Source organism: Eptesicus fuscus, chromosome 6 (genome assembly GCF_027574615.1).
Source record: "Eptesicus fuscus isolate TK198812 chromosome 6, DD_ASM_mEF_20220401, whole genome shotgun sequence".
NCBI lineage: Eukaryota > Metazoa > Chordata > Mammalia > Chiroptera > Vespertilionidae > Eptesicus > Eptesicus fuscus.
The window spans coordinates 46,920,291-46,938,405 of NC_072478.1; the positions used below are offsets into that span (position 1 = coordinate 46,920,291).

Genomic DNA, 18,115 nt, shown 5'->3' on the forward strand with positions numbered 1-18,115 from the left:
GGATACCCCCCGCCCCTTTTCACGAATTTCGTGTACCAGGCCACTAGTGGTTACATAAGAAGGTCTCTATCTCTTTAATCATTGGAAAATTTTCTTTTTTGGGGGATTTATATTTAGTCTCAAACAGCTATAAAAACTGAGTCATAAATTACAGTAAAGAGAATAATAAGTGTGCTGTGTGGTCTGATATTTAAAAAGCCATACTGTCAGGTGAGTAACTTGTAAAATGACATATTATTCTTCCCCTCAAGCATTTATTCTTAGTTTTCCCTATGCTATCAAAGCAAAAAAAAAAAAAAAAAAAAAAAAAAATGTAACAAGATACAGTGCTTGGAACTAGAACAGATAAATATTTGTTGAATGATTGACTTGATCATCTCTAGAACCACACTTGCCATGTCACTTCTTGCTGGACCAAAGTAACCTAAGACATACTTTGTCTTTGGAGTAATGCTTTTAAGTGATATACTTAGTCATTATCTATGGAACATGTCCTTTCTGCAGCAATAACTTGTGCTGTCTTATCTAGACTCCTTTTAGATTACTCTGTCTTTGTACGATGGCTTCTGCAGTCCATGGCCATGGAACAGAGACATAGTAACTCACTTTGTTAGCACTTCTGTATAAACTAGGGCCTATCAAAATTTTTTTTTTGTTTTTTTTGTAAGAGCCAGATAGTAAATATTTTAGGTGTTACAGGCCAGGTGTACTTTCTGTTGTATAATTGTGTGTGTGTGTGTGTGTGTGTGTTTGTGTGTGTGTTTTGCCACCCTTTTACAATGTAAAAACCATTCTTAGTTCAATGCCATTCACAAATAGGCTGCAGGATGGATTTAGCCTGCTTGCCATAGTTTGCCAACTGCTGCTCTAAGTCAGTGAGCTGAACTTCCATGGACATAGACCAGTGATACATTTCTAATCTCAGAGCAACTAACTCTGACATCTGTGGTCTCTTTTCCTAATATCCTAGTCACTTCCTCGCCTTACAAACTTAGGTGTTTTTCTAGTTTTCTAGCCTCAAATACAAGCTTTTTCTACTCCTGTCCCTTATACTTCAGGGGCAGAGGTTGGATAGGTGTCCTCTTTGCCTTACTGCCTACTGCCACTTTCAATAATGTCTCCCTTAGTTCCTTGCAGTTCTGTTATTTTTTCCCCTTTCCTTATTTTCTTACCTCCCAGAAGAACCTTTTGCTCATTCCTTGAAGATTTTAGCTCTTGGCTCAGTTTTTTCTCTCCTATTTCAATAATGTTAGTGATCCCAGTAGCCTTGTGAATAGCAGATCTAACACTGTGTTCTTGAAGTTTCTCAGTCTTTTTCTCTCTCCCACCAGAGGCCCTTTAGGTGGTCATGCCCACCCAGATCCTTAGCACCTGAAGTTTCTATAAACTTGACTTTGAGCATTTCATTCTCCATTCTCTGCCTCCTATCCCTCTCCATTGCTGAAGTTCCTAGTGGCTTCCTTGCATGTGCTCTCCATTCCTGCCTGACTGCACAGTGTTCCTCTTTCAACACCCAAACCAAGTAAGGCGCATGTAACTGTCCCCTTCTACCGGCTCCCAAGCAGCTCAGCCTTGCTGGAGACTGTCAGACCATTTTCCCATTCATGTTTCCAAATCTCAAGTGGATTCTCAACACAGTTTAGCAATTCTACTGGGTTTCTCCTAAGAAGCTCATTTTTCAACTGTGAGATATTTTTTTTTTTACTGCTTTTTCATGCTTTCTAGTTTGACTTTAATACTACCTCCCCCAGTGTTCAGCTGTTAACTTTTTATACATAATTGAGAAAACAGAAACTTACTTTCTTTAGATTTAATGGGTGTAATAGCTTTTCTCCTTTCAAAGGCCAGCTCCACCCCTGTTCTGGATCCCACTCCCTATTGCCTTCTCAGGAACCTTGATTCTCCCCAAGTTTTTCACCTAATTTCTCAAGCCAAAAAAAAAAAAAAGCATATAAATCATCATTGATTCTTCTCTTTCTTTCCTGCCCTCCCTCCAGCCTAATGTAATTAGAGGGTATTTCTGGTTCCTTATTTCCAAAAAGAATGTCAAATCAGCCCATGTCAGGCCATCTCCACTGGTCACCCTCCCCTGAGCCACCATGCCTTTGGCTTCCTGGCGCCTTCATGCCACCATTCTTGCTCCACTTAACCCATTTTCCAGAGCTGCGCATTTTAAAAATGTACACTAGGATAAGCTGCTCCTTTGTTCAGTGTTGTTGCAGTATCATTCCATCACATTGTTAATGATGTGTCTATTTCTTTAATATATGATTTTGTTTCTAATCACTTTTTAAAAAGATTTTACTTTTATAAAGCAATTTCAGGTTTACATCAAAATGGAGAGAAAAGTAAGAGATCTTCCATATAGCCCCTGCCCTCACACACACGTAGCCTCCCCCATTATCTACATCCCCCACCAGAATGGTACACTGGTTACAATTGACAAGCCTACAATGACATCCATCACATTTTGAATGAAATTCAGGTTCGGAGCGCAGCCTGCAATGTTTCCTGACTGCCTCTCCAACCTCAGTTTCCACTAGCCCTTCAGACACGCTGGCCTTCTGCCCATTCCTAAAATGCCCAAGCTGTTTCCTACAGTGGGACAGCTCTGTGCTGGCAGCCTGATGACCATGAGTGTGGCCACTTGGGCCAGGTTTGATCACAGCCAACTCGAGCTTTAGAAGAATGCCCGGTGATCCTCCTGGAACACGATATGGGATGCTCGTGAGAAACTGCCAATCGCCACTCCACTTTGGCCTCCCTATCTTACAGGGATGACCTGTGGCCCAGTTTGTCATTGCCTCCTGGGTTGTGATGAGGTAGCAGTGTTTCCACCTGTCATCTCTTCGGGGTGTAGCTGCAGGCTATAAAATCACTCAGCTGCATGTGGAATCAGCATCTCAGGAACAGTGGGCCCCAACCCATACATTTCATTATCCTGTCATCTGGCCCTTTTTGTGTCTTTTCCTTGGGGCAAGGCTCATAGACAGCTGGCTCCATAGTTTGGGTTTCTTTTGCTATCTCTAATGAACTGTCTGACCCTAACAAGGGCTTGTGGTTTCTTTACCGGCTGAACCTTGCTTGACATTTCCCAGTCAGGACTTTGGCACTTGCTGTTTTCTCTGCCTGTGTTGTCATTTTTAAAGCAGGGTTTGAAAGTTTGTATAATTCTGTTGTCTTCCCTCGTTGGTGCATGTTTATCAGTCTCTACAGTGTCATGGGTTAGTCAGTCTATGTTGGTCTTAAAATATGTTCACACTCTGATTAAAAACCCAGACTATTGAAAAATCTGAATAACTCCCTCATTTGAATGTTGCAGATATAAATCAGCAGACATTCTGGTAAGTTAATAAAAAAACTATGGAAACCACAAAAAAAGGTACAAGTCACTTGTTTAATATACAAATCTTTCACAGATAATTATCTTTTCCTTAATAAGTCTTAATACACATTATTCACAAAACAGTAAAGTGTTAATGCAAGAGAATTAGGTAAAACCAAAAAAGTACAAATGCTCAACCTCAAAAATTGCACACAGTCAAAATAATTGTTTCTTGTTTGTTTAAATGCAAAATCCAATCTCAAAGCGGGCTTTCATCAGATGCGAGGAAACAGCCCAAAATAACAGGATGTCCTTTCAACTGTATTGATATGTAAAATAGCACCTTTGGGCTGATTTAAGGAAAGAAAAAAGGTTTTCATCTTTCTTAAAGTATGAGTCCTACATCATTATTACATAACAACTACAATAATGATAATAATGAGTTTTAATAGCTCCACTTTGTTCCAAAATATTCATTGGCAAGGCAAGGCTAGGTAAACTGTGCCAGGCAGATGGGACAATCTTCCCCATCTCACCCCAGTGACAATGATGATAATGTCATTGCTCTGATTAGCTCATCTCCGAACCAAAGCCTCACTGTTTGAGGAGAACCCAAGGACCTTTTGCACAAGATAAATGTAACTATGGGGCCATCTCTCTGGGACTAGAATCACATGTACCAGCAGCTGAGAGTGAAGATTTAATCCTGGGGCATTCAGTATAGAGACTCATCTTCTTTCAGTTGTCCATTGCTATCTCAGGTTGATGGGATCATTTCTGTTTTGTTTGTTTTTTCTTTTCTATTTTGGTTTGTGTTTGTACTTAAGCTTCGTGGCCCTTTGCACTTTACTTTTAAAAAGATACCCGAATCTCAATCCTTTATAATTTAATCTTTGATCCTATACAATAAAAGTGGCAGTTATTTAAAAAAAAATTAACAGCATAAATCTATGTGATGTATGGGATGGGTAATACCACAGGTTCATGATTATAAAATTCCAGTTTTGAATAGAACTGTCAGCTCATTCTTCAGTGTCAGTCCTTTGTTTCAATCCCATTTTGTTTCTTCCATGAGCAGGGACACGTGCTTCGGAAGAAGCGTCTCCTAGAGAGCAGCTCTTCTCTTTGAAGGGTATGTCCAGTCCACACAGGCCCTGTTACAAAGCCAACTCCTTCGAAAGGGCAGATGCACCATTGCCACACAGAACTAGAGGAAAAGAATCCACATTAGGTTTCAAGTGCACAGAGCTATTACTAGTAGATGGAACCATAAACATCCATTGCAGAAAAATTTTTTAATAGATTTAAATTCAGGAGTTCAGGGTTCAAAACAGAAGAATAGCAGAATAAAATACTGACTTTTAACCTGCTAGGGAGCTCTATTATTTTCTCATTGCAAAAAAAGTCAAAGCCTGTACAATTTCATGTTGAGAATTTAGGTATGGTTTTAAAATAATACCCTATCATCTTTTGTCATTCATACAGTAATGCTCACCTTCACTTTTCATCCCAGAAATGTGTTCTTAGTGTTGAGGGAAGCCCTTAATACACGAGGCCTTATTTTAGCCAGTCATCTGCCACTGTGAAATGAGCTATGCACTGATCTATCTTGCCTAGGTCTGCACAGTAGATACACAGTATTTGTGGTGCTAACAATCCTTTTCTTTCCAGAGCAAACAAAAGAGAAATCATTTCTTTGTTTGCTGGTGGCTAGATTTTTCCACCCACGAATATTGGTAAACAGCATGTTGCCATCTCTAAACCATAGGAAACATGGATTAGTAAAAAGCTTAGGAAAATTAACAGTTCAGTTGAATCAAGGTTAATCCCTTGGGTGGAGGGGGGCATGGAGTTTAGTTTGTTTAAGGTACTTGTTTTTTATTAACACCGCTCATGTTCTTATTCGTACAGAAATTTTGGTCCAGGTTAATTACCTCAACTTTGTTTTCTCTTTGCCTTTATTCCGCATCCCTACAATACGTCTTAAGAAAGATGAGTTTTAAACCTTGTTTCCTGCCTGAATGAGAATGTTTTTCTCATGTATGTACATGGATACACACACACACAGGGTAGACATTGTTTCCCTTTATTTCTAGGAATCAGGACTGTTGGACTCAGTGTCAGCCACTACTAATAGTCATATCATCTTTCTCATTAAAAGGTTATTTCTTTCCCCTTTTTCCTATGATAATCAGTGAAGAACAAGCACAAGGATAATTACAAAGTGCGTCAATGTGATACCCGATTTGTGCAATGCAATACCCATGCTTTGGTTCTTATGGCCATCACGGTTGTCTTTTCACAATAATAAATATGACAGCTAACAAAAATAAATCACCTCTTTAAAATGTAAGACATCTTTGTTTGACAGGCCACTATATCTATAATCATTAGTCTAGCTCACTGCAACATCATTCACACTTCAGTTTTACATGAATATGCAAAGAACACAATAATCAACTGAACTGTCAAACCTAAACAACTCAATTTATTACTTATCACAGAATCCGTCGAATGTTTTTGCTTCCCAGCTGAGCAAGGGAAATACTGTCAGCTTTTAAAAATAGAGTCTAAATGCTTAACTATTCATCTGTCAAGTTGACACATTGTATGGATTTTTTTTTAAAAAAGCCTTATACATTTGACTTAATAACAAAATATTTAATTGTTATTTTCCCCTTCAGAAGTGCTTCATCATAGCAAATAAGTTACTTTCAGAACCTTGCCCCAGGCAGATTGCTGTATCTTTCTATACTTTCGTTTTTTCATCCTTTAGTGACTTCATCTAACTTTTCAACCAGCCTATTTAATTTGATTTAGTTCTTTGTAAAATTATAACATTTGTGAGACTTTGAGTGAAAGAGTGAATTAAGCTGCTGTTGTGAAGTATTCAACTGTTGAATGAATCAGAGGCTCAGTCTCCAAGTGTAGGGCTGTGCTAAGCCCATATGGTTAATTCAAATTGAGATATGCTGTAAGGATAAAATGCATACTGAATTTCAAAGACTTGGTTCATAAAAAGAGAACTAAACTACCTCAATAATTTTTTATTGAGTTTAGAGAGAGAAACATCGATTTGTTGTTCCAATTATTTATGCATTCATTGGTTGATTCTTGTATGTGCCCTGACCAGGGATCAAACCTGCGTGACCATCCTCTAACCAGCTGAGCTACCCAGCCAGAGTCAATAATTTTTAATATTGATGACATGTTGAAATAACTTGAATACATAGGGTCAAATAAAAGACATTCTCAAAATTAATTCCATCTATTTCTTTTAAAAGCTTCCAATGGGGCTGCTAAAAATTTTTGAATTTACATAGGTAGCCTGCACTTGTAGATCACATTACACTTCTGCTAGACTATACTGTTTTAGAGGGTCCAGATAAAATATGGAACCTGAGACTTGATTTCAACTTCTGTGGATATTTAACAGCCAAATAATCCCCCCCAAAATCTCTGAAAAATCTTTTGTTCACCATTTAAATAGAATTCCAAGTATTAATATCTTCAAATGTATACTGTGTCTTTTAAAATCATGCATCTGTCAAAACAACTGGACTGCACTAATGCCATCAAATTCTGTTCTCTGTCAAAGTGTGAATATCAAAGATGCATCCTCCGAGTGTGCTTCTGATGTGCCTGAGGGACATTGTGGACAATTTCAAGCTTAAAACCAACTATGCTTGCTATTTCCAGATGAGATAGTTAACATTACGAGACCTTAGAAGAAATACACATTGCAATTCAAGTCTTTATTCTTAAACTCTCCCCTGCTACTGTGAAGACTCATGTGCCCATTTGGTCTGATGATGAACGTTGCCTGAAAGTATTCCTTGCTCCGGCGACTTTTAATCCTTTCAGAGGCTACTACTCTTCAGCAAACTTGTCACGTTTCTGTATCACTTCAGACTCTGTTGCATGGGGTCTTGGTCATTTGGTGTCTTCTCCTCCTTTCCTTTCTAAGCCAAATAAGGGAAATGAGTCGGTGAGAGAAAGAGGAGAAGATACAGAAAGTGAGTAATTCAGGACCATCTCTGTCATTTGTTGTGGCCGAGGGTTAGAAAGATCTTCATTGAAGGAACTCCCACCTGTTGCATCAATCACACCGGCATCACATCCGGAGGGCCGTCTTCTGCGGAGGGCAGGGGATTTGGACCCGTTTGTGACACGGGCACCACGACCGTATCCTTGGTGTCCGTGTTTACGTTACACGAGAAGCTCTTCTCCTGCTTTTTGGCAGTGTCTGGGCAGTTCTGCACAAAGATTACACGGTTGTAGGCCTTCAACCTGCGCCACAACTGGACGTAGGCTTTACACTGTACATACATGAAGACAAGACCGCCTGTGAAGCCGATGGCCACCACAACCAGTTTTGTCCAGAATGGCCATTCTAGGACACCTTGAAGCAAAAAGAGAGAGAATGTTATCAATGGATTTGGTAATCTTTTTCTCCATGACCCCTTCAAAAGACCATGCCTGCCTGCTGTGGCTCAGTGGTTGAGCGTGGACCCACAAACCAGGAAGTCGTAGTTGGATCCCCCATCAGGGCACATGCCCAGGTTGCTGACTCCATCCCTAGTAAGGGGCGTGCAGGAGACAGCCGATCAATGATTCTCTCATCATTGATGTTTCTATCCCTCTCCCTTGCTCTCTCTGCAATGAATAAAAACATATTTTAAAATAATTGGGGGTAAGGAATAGATTGCTATATAAATGTTAAATTTTGTGGATAAGAATTATAACCTGAATTGCTTAATTGCTTTCAAATATTCTAAAGATGTTAAATTTGTATGTGAAGAAATTATCTTTCCTACCACTGTAATGATCTCTCATATTTTTCCACCTGTTATCAAGTGATCAGATACTGCATTAGACTTTTGATATGTACTTTGACATTTATTCCTTGTAGCTAAATCTTTAAAGAGGACAGTGAACATACTGAGTGAAAGAATCAGAATTTAAAATCCTTTTAACAAGGTAAAGTAATAGGTAGATGTGTGAGATTGTATATACGAGCCTGCTTCCCCACCCTCATTCCCTTTAAAGAGAGAGGGAGAAGGAGAGAGAGAGAGAGAGAGAGAGAGAGAGAGAGAGAGAGAGAGAGAGAGAAAGAAGAAGGAGGAGAAGGAGAAGAAGAAGATGATACCACATCTCACCAGAGAAAGAGAATTCCTAAGTACAGACCTGCATAAAATTTAGGATTGCAGTCACTTTAGTCAAAATTTAATAAAAATTTTAGTGTCATCTAAACATGTTTTCAATGTAAAAATCATTGATATGTTTATTATACAGCAAAAGATAAAGAATGCATCCTTTAAAAATGGAGGTAATGCTAGTCTTGACCTCATGGGGTTTTAGTGTGGATTAAATGAATTAATAGTTCTCAACACATAGAAACTGCTACAAGAATGTAAATTGTTTTCGTTGCTGAGTGATTTAAATGCTACCCATCTTTGGCTGGCTTAATGGGTTGTAGATTAAGAGCAAAACTTTCACTGTGCCTATATTAAGACATTTTTACTGCATTGAGCTTCAATCTTTGGATGCCAGGCAACAAAAACCAGGAATCCTGGGAAGGAGAAAGTCCTGATGGCTGCCAGCCAAACCCCTAGCATTTGTCGGCACTACACCTCCTCACCCTGTGCCCCTAGGCATCCCTTGCAATTCTAATTCCCTTCAGGAGGAAAGCTCAGAAATCTCACTAAAGGTTAGCTAAAGGTCCTAAAATATTTAAGTGACAACTCTGGGTATTGTGTTTGATATAGGAAACACTTACGCTAAACCTTTAGGCCACAATGTCAATGGCTTGAAAACTGGGATGTACCCACTGGCCCCTCTCAGACTCCTTTTATAAGTCCCATCGAGTAAACCACAAGCTCCCAGGTGGGTGTTTATGATACAGCTGCAGATGAGGCAAATTACTGATTTCCTCATCTTTAAAACAGTGACCTCTAAGGTCTCTTCCAACTTTTAAGTTCCCGTTCTCCTATCTTATGTAGCAGTAATTTTAAGTTCCAATTCTCCTATCTTATGTGACTGGAGGCACCTGGGTGTGTCTGAAAAGCCTTTCTGAGTCCCCAACAGCAGAAGAGAACCTGTCATTGCACAGCCGCAGAACCAATGCATATTTAGAAAAAGCACCCCATTGTTAACTTGGGATCTTTTTAGCTGGGTGCTTGGGTTATAGTTACAAAATGTGTTTGTATAATGGTGTGTAGGACTGATCAGACTGGGAGGTGGTTTTCTTCTTCACTTTTCTCCTGGTTGCTTCTCTCCAGCTGGTATATTACTTTAAAAAAGAAAGAAGTAAAAAGAAAGAAAGGAAGAAAGGAGAAGTTTCACATATTTATAACCTTTTCCTTAACTTGTTTCAAGGGTAATACTCATAGTGAGTAAACAGGCATGATATATGTGCCTTATTGTATAAACATAGTGTTTCCATTTATCTGAGGCAAGGTCAGGTTCATGGTGTCTTTGAAAAATTAATCATAAAAAGAACCTTTGGAGCTTAGGGTTAGTTTTACAAATGAGGACACTGAGCTTCAGAGTGACTAATGGTTTTGTTCACCATAACTAGCCAGAGACCAAGGCGAAACTAGAACCCTGGCCTCTGACAACCGGCCCAAATCAGTGCTTATCAGGTTTGCTGTAATTAATTTGAAAAGGAATAGTTTAAACAATAATGCTGAAAAATATTTTATGGATTGCAGGGAAGTGATCTTTAACACATACTCGAAACAGATGTTAAGAGCCACAGTTCTTATCTGCTGGACTCAGCTGCAGCCAGCAAAAATTTTGGAGCCTCTACTAATAATACCAAGCTCTCTCTGAATAATGCATCATGGCCCCTGCCCTGGGGATACATAGAGGCTCATGAGTGAGTCAGGCATGGGAAAAAAAATCAATTGGTTATGCTCATCTTTTATTGTGTATACATTTTAAAAATTCTGGGCAACAATAAAATCTGTACCAACAGTCTTTTTAATAGGTAGTATAAAACTTTTTTTCTTGGTCTGTGTTTTGTTTTCACCACATAAAGAATATACTGGAGGATTCTTCTAAAATATGTGAAGATAAGGTACAAAGAGCATCTGTTCTCTCATTAGAGTTGGCAACATGGGTAATTCAGGATATTAAAGTTTCAAGTACCATGTATTTTTATTTTTTTACCCTTCACAAGTAACAGAAAGAGAGTGAGGTGAGCTATTTGGGGCATCATGCATATTTAATCTCAAAGAACAACCAGTTAAAAACAAAAAGGTTTGGCCCAGCTGGTGTGGCCCAGTGGTTGAACATTGAGCTATGAGCTAGGAGGTCACAGCTCCATTCCCGGATATCTGCCCAGGTTCATTCCCTGGTTAGAGGGCATGCAAGAGGCAGCTGATCAATGATTCTCTCTCATCATTGGTGTTTCTATCTCTCCCTCTCCCTTCCTCTCTCAAATCAATAAAAATATATTGAAAAAAACAAAAAGGACCCCCCCCCCCGCCCCCCACTTCAGGATTATTAATACAGTTCAAAAGATTTTGCTGATTTATAACCTCAGTTCTGGGCAGTTTATCCCTCTTCAAATATTTTTGAAGGTTTCTAAGATGGGTGGAAAATATGTTGACTTTGAAATGATGCAGTTTTTTTTTTTTTTAAAGGTGTCCTTAATTTTCCCCTCACACGCGGCTGAAGGAGGACAGAAAGAGCCCTGCAGGCTCATGTACCTGGACCAAATCGGGGTGACCCCTGGGAGAGGGCAAGGCCACCCTGGGCAAGTTCATGATTCTCAAACACCGAACTCCAAGTTAGACATCTACAGATATGAAGTCTCTGGTGATCATGTCAGCCCTTGATTGCTAGGAAAACCCTGGAGTCATGAGGTCGTATGTCGGGGATAGGAAGGTGGGAAGGGTAGTGGAATGCCTCTTTGTCTCTCCATACATATACAAGGCAGTGTTTCTGGAGCATTTTCTGTGACTTGGCTTGGGCCAGTACCTGTTAATATAGGGAACATGGATTTTTTTTTTTTTAAGGTCCTACCCTCTAGGAAATCATTTAATAAGGACCTAATAGACATGCTTAAGTCCAGCACCTCAGGAACAATGCATAATGTAGTTTTAAGCAATGTAGTTTGATATAAATTGTGCAGACATGAGTTAAGATTGAGCAAAAAAACAAACAAAACCTCACCCTACCTGAGTTTCTAACCACAACACTTTCATTCTCTTTCAGAAAAGAGCAGCGGGATCTGTCACTCCGTCACCACCCCTCCTCTGCCTCTCACCCCCCTTAAACTACATAAACCACATCCCAGGGCATTTGGCAAGGCCTCACAATCCCTTTTACTGGCCCAGGTCCCCTTCTGCTTCTAGACCGCCAGGAGAGCACATTTTGGTGCGCACTGCTGCCACCATGAGGGAAAGCGTGAGAATGCAACATCTTTCCTTGCTGCTTTTATGAAACCAAAGAAATACAGAAGTAACAAAGCTTTCCCTTTTAAAACTGTTTTCCTCTCATCTTTTTCTTTCTTTAATTTTCCTCCTTTTTTGAGTGAGATGAATAAACATTTCATAACCGTGCAAAGATACAGTTACCATCTGAACAATTTCTCCTTTCAAATTCACCAGGGGTTTAATTTTGTGTTTCCCCTTCCCCCGCGAGGAAGAGGGGGTTAGGGGACTATTTCTCACTATTTTACCGGCTGTGATTGAGGTTTCTTGTAACACTTAGAGCCCGGTGAGAAACAGCTGGTACCTTCAGAAGTGAAGACAATTTTAAACCACCTATGCACGTTAAATGTTAGAATATGCCTTAATGACTTTTAAACACCCTTCTTTGCAGACTTGACAGTCAAACCTAGTATGTTTAAAATTTCAAACCACAGTGCTAATCCTACCACTGTCTGATCTATTACACAGTATTAATTAACAAGCTATAACATTCTCTACCAGAGTATCTGTCATCTTATTCATGTTCTAAAAGAAGCAGTGACTAGGGTGAACTAAATAAAATAAAAAGGCCTTCCATTTTTACAACTATTTGCCTTTGCAAAGGAGGAAGAACCTGATCCTTATTCAGCTCCTGCGAAGTCTGGAGTGGTGGATGGCATCCAAGTATTTCTCCCCACCAAGGTTTACATGGACTTCATTATCTCGCCTCTCAGCTTGGGACCCCATACACCTAATGCTTTAGAGCAGGAGCACAGTTGGAGAAGACTCAGTTTCCAGTACTGGTTTTTGCTAGTGTATCACCCATGAAGATCTAAACCGGGGGAATGGTTTTCCTACTCAGCTCTGGGTATCGTCATAGAATCCAAGAGAGAGAAAAAGAGGGGTGCTCTTACCATTGTCATTGCCTTGCCTGATCTCCTCCGCTGTCCGATCTATTAAGACATACAAGGACCACACCACACAGGTGATGGCGATGACGTGGAATGTGACAGAGCAGAATATTTTCCTCCTTTCACTCGTGGTCATCTGTAGTTTCTCCCACTGCAACCAGAAACAAATGGCAGGAGACTGAATTTCTAACTAGGACATTTTGGCCCCCATTTACACCCCACACAGAGATCAGGATTGGAGGGAAAACATGAAATGTTTGCCTTGCCAGAGGACACTCATGTTCAAATTAGTCTTCATGTTTAGAAAGATATGAAATCATAACCTGTGGCATTATAGATAACTTGGATGATTATTAGAATGAAAATATTTTCCTAGTGTCCAAATGAACTAAATCAAGTCATTTCTGTTTTGCTAGCCTATAGTTTCCTTACCCCGTAACATGAATGGGAATACTTGTAATATTTTTAGAAAAAATTCCCTTCCAGGGTTCTGCATCTCACTTCTTTGTGGCACTAGGTTACAAATACTAGTAGTAATAAATAATCTCTTCTTGGATGAATACGTAACCTGAGACAGTGTTGCATTTTTTAATGTATAAAAAATGTATGCTATCTGTGAGAGGAAGTCAACATGGGTTCACAAGTCTTCTAGAAAACACTACTTTTGTTATCTGGGCAATGTGAGAAAACCAGCCGAGGCCCCTTTGCGAGCAGTCTTGATTTTCCGCAGTCACCACGATTACAATGGCTGCCCCCAGTCAACCCCTATGTAGGGAGTTGAGGGCTGCTGCCTCCGTCTGGGAGAAGAGGAGGGGCACTATTGTTAGAGTCATACATGAAGGGTTACATGCGGGAATGTGTCCATTATTGACTTTAAAAATATTTTTATTGATTTATTTTATTTTATTTTATTTTTTGAGAGAGAGAGAGGAAGCGAGAGAAACATCCACGTGAGAGCAGAACATCAATCTGCTGCCTCCTGCACACCCACTACCAGGGATTGAGCCCTGACCGGGAATCAAACCAGCGACCTTTAGGTGTACAGGGCCCCGCCCAACCAACCGAGCCACACCAGCCAGGGCAAGTCCATTATTATTAACTTGGAGGAAGAAATAGACCCTCAAATGAAATTGCAATGCTTTGACAGCTAGAGTTTATCACTTCATTTTTGCGTGAGGAACTGATTTTATTTTTCTTTGCATTATTTCTGTAGGAAAATCTAATCACTATGATCTTATTAGAGGTGACTTCATGTGCTAAGCTTTTAATAATCTATGATTCTTTGTATTCTTTATTTACAGTGCTCTTGTTAAAGCAAAATCTTTAGAACTTTGAAGACCACCACCCCCACATAAAATTTCATGCACAATCCAATAGAAAACAAGAGGGCACACATTGTGGTCCATAAAGCCCTGGTTCTGAGACATGGGTGAAGTCCTTTAACCTCTCTAGGCCCACTTGCCTCATTATAAGATGCAAATTGTGTCCGAGGTTACAACAGAGCACTTTGGGGGGAGGATGTCATTCGTTTCTTCCTTTATTAACAGACTAGAGGTTCGGTGCATGAAATTTGTGCACGGGATTGAGGGGGGGGGGTGTCCCTCAGCCAGGCCTGCACCCTCTCGCAATCTGGGACCTTTTGGACATCCCTCTCGCAATCCAGGACCACTGGTTCCTAACTGTTCACCTGCCTGCCTGACTGCCCCTAGCCACTCGCCTGCCTGCCTCATCACCCTGGTCTCTGGTCGTTCTGGTTGTTCCACTGTTTCAGTCGCTGGGCTTTTATTATATAGGACTAGTAATTCTACAAGGGCCAGCATTGTGTCCAGAGCAGAGCTGCTTTCCAACCTTCCCTGGCAGAGGCGGACATTGGCTGTTTTCCAACAGTGAGATGTGAGCGGCTGTCTACGGGCACATGGAGTTTTTGCCATCCAGACCTGGAATTGCCCCTTCCTCCTCTCCTTCATTTCCTCTTCTCTGCTACCTGCAATTCATCGTTTCCAGTACGAGTACCAGCAGTTATCTTGCAACCTGGAGGAACAGCCTTGCGTGTTGGGGAGACCTCAGCCTGATGAGCAACAGCCCCTCCACCGTTGCCACTCACATGGGAGGAAAATACAGCCCCATCTGATTGAGCCATATTTCCCAGGTCTCTGCTACTTGCTGTCAAAGCAATTGCTGATCAATGACTGAGGTGGATGCTTCCTAACTTCCCTTCCAGGATGACAATGAAGATCCTATCATTTCTTTTTGAGGAGAGCACAATACTTCAAATCTGATCATGAGGTTCCAGAAAGCTTTTTAGAGAAAACAGTGTTTTATTTACAAACACCATCGTTTCTCGCCCCTCACTGGCCAATCAGCACAGATTTCTTTATAAGGGTTTGTTAAAGCCAATGAATAATTCATACTTCATCTTGTACTTTCCTTTTCATCAAACTACATTTTGCACAGTAGTCCACATAAATAATGGAGAGATCTTAGTCACGGGGCTAGGGGAAAGCCACATGCTTCAATATCAAATCTATTTTAATTAACCAATACTGAATTGAAAAAAATCTTAGTATGGGTATCTCAGTTTTCACAGATAAGCCTGATTTTTAAAAATTCGTTTTGTTATTGATCTATTGTAATGTTAATCTGAGTAATCTGTGTAAGTATAGAATTGATTATCATTTGGTGATAGCATTTTGTGATTTAATAACTGTTTCTTGCATCACCTCAATATTCAGTAGGACCAAATACACAGTGCAGGCTGCTACGGAAAAGCAGTTTTCATTCTAAGTGTTCCAAGTGAATGAGAATACCTTCAGTAACAAAATATGCATATCAAATCAACCCTCAATTGTAAAACTGGCTTTAGGAAAAAAAATCCATAAAAATTGTGTCTTCTTAAATTTGAGGAGAATTTTGATGCTGTGGCTGGAACACATTCTTCCAAATTAATGAACCTCAAATAGAAAAGTATCAGGGGCTGGCAAGGATGGACCACGTCAGGTAAAGACTTCTAGTTCCAGACAGTAGAAATTCTGAAGTTGTCACTTCCTAATCTCAGGAGTATTTTAAAAAGTGAAGTGTGAAGGGACCATCTAAGTTTCCCACTTTATAAATCCTGCAGGGACTATTCAGGAATTCACTGACAGCACACAGGGAAATGTGATACCACCACGCCCTCCTCTGCAAGATCAAGTTACTGCATTCTATGGTCAACACAGGGCATCACCAGAAATCAGTGCATGGTAAAATCTCAGACATAATGGACTAATTCAGGCAAGGGGCTGTCGGTTAAAGCTGAAAGTCCATTAAATAATAAAGTAGGTTTTCCACATGCATATGTAAAAAATGACAAGTTAGTTTACCTGTCTTTATGTGTATAGACCTTTTTGTGTGATTAAAATGAAGTACACAGGGAAAGTTTAATTTCACAGAAAAGTTTTCTATATGTATTACAGTCATTTTAAATTTATACTGAATAGATCTAGTAAATGCATGTACCCACCAGTTACTGAGAGTAAACAAATGTATATGGCTGGGGCGTGGCTTAGTGCACGTGGGAACATTGTGGGCACACGTAAAAACCGCAGCAGAAAGCCACAACAGGAGACTACAGAACCAATTACCCCACATGCGATGCAATGTCACCTCGTGATAATCATTCAGTGTGATCACGAGCTAATCATTTGGTGTGATTACCTGCTAATCATTCAGCTGATCATTCGCCAAACATTGTTTACGACCCGTGACTCTTGGATTTTAATATGTAGACTATAGTTGCAGATAGGTAACATTTATTTATGTCGGTGAAATTACTAAAGCGTTTTTTCCAACATATGGCCCATTTGCTAAAATTTGTTAAAAATAACAGTGAATTAATAACAAAAATATATATAACCTGTTAATTTAATTATAAGCAAATCTTGGTTAAAAGCATTTTAAAATTAACAGGGTGTTAATTTTCACATATGACACATGGACTGGAAATTTTGTCTATTAAATCCAAAGTCCATTAAATTGAGGTCTGCAAAATTGAGGGTTTACTGTATTTTATAAAATGTTCATCCATATCCTTGCATTTTCAGGTTTGTATAGAAAGTGTGAACAAATTTTATAAGCCTACACAGGGAGGAATGGCTGGAGAAGGCAAGGACAGAATTCTTATTTTAACAAAGATGTCACAAAAGGGCCTTAGTTTAATATTTGGGATGTTGACATTCAATAAGAGTTCACAAAAGATTTTGTGATAGGAAAGTGATAAAATGCACATAAGCATTTGTGCTCCCCTGCCCAATTTTATAAAATAACTAGAGGCCCAGTGAATGAAATTTGTTCAGGGGAGGAGGGTGTCCCTCAGCCCGGCCTGTACCCTTTCCAATCTGGAACCCCTTGGGGGATGTCTGACTGGCAGTCGGACATCCTCTCACAATACAGGACCACTGGCTCCTAACTGCTCACCTGCCTGCCTCCCTAATTGTCCCTAACCGCTTCTGCCTGCCAGCCTGATCACCCCCTAACTGCTCTCCTGCTGGCCTGATCGCCCACAACTGCCCTCCTCTGCCACGACCCGCCTCCTCCACTGGGACCGGCCTCCTCTGTGCCATGCCGAGCCACAGGAACCCCAGGCCTCACTGTGCAGAGCGGCCACCGGGCCCCACCTCTGCTGTGCGTGCGGCCATCTTTGTGGCAGCCATCTTGTGGCAGCTATCTTGTGATGACATCGTGTGCGAGGGCGCGAGGACCACCTAGGTTTTTATTAGTATAGATATGTGCTTATGCCCTATGACCATGTGTATGATATTTACCCCTGTGACCTCTGCAGGCAGGGGTAATTAGAGAACAGAGCCTCATAGGATGCTTGGCAGCACCATCTGGCACCTGTTAGAGATGCAAATACTCAAGCTCCTCCTTTAAATGGTCCTCTGTTTGCTCTACCCTGTAGTGGATGAAGTGTGGCTCTCTGACAAGACAGCAACCTCATGTTCACCTTGCCACCCACAGGGAACCAGGGTCACGGCCTTTCCTATTTAGGTTGTTCATGAATAAACTATCGGCCCTCAAATCCCTCTGTTTTAAGATGACACATGTCTCTCCAAGTGGTATCAGCGAAGCGGTGGAAATGCTAAGACTGAGCAGTGACAGCAGGACACACACCCCAGCGCACCACCCAGCTTTCCATAACCCTTCACACTGCCAGCTCCCCCACTGCCCCCATTAGTCACCAAGGCCTCTACACCTTCACAGTGGGGCACAAGCTAAGGTGGGCAAAGCCAGTGTCACATAGTGGTCTCCGACCTTGCTTTAGGATGTATAATCTCTGGGTCTTTGGTAGCTGGTTTATTTTTCTTGGCCATTGGTCCCTTGCAGAAACCCCTCAACAGTAGAAAGAATTAAGCAGAACTTTGTTATGCATTTAGAAATAGTTATAGAATAGTTGCAGAGATGTCAAGTACAGCATAGGGAAT

General features: G+C 40.6%; 1 protein-coding gene across 1 annotated transcript in view; it reads right to left on the minus strand.

The window, feature by feature from the left end:
• Nucleotides 1-3,383: 3,383 nt before the first annotated feature.
• The window catches only part of MARCHF1 (membrane associated ring-CH-type finger 1), an 84,028-nt gene continuing 69,296 nt past the window's right edge, over nt 3,384-18,115 (minus strand). Inside the window, 2 exon segments of the mRNA XM_054717665.1 lie at nt 3,384-7,727; nt 12,660-12,807. Coding sequence (XP_054573640.1) covers nt 7,429-7,727; nt 12,660-12,807 — 447 coding nt within the window. The 3' untranslated portion in view covers nt 3,384-7,428.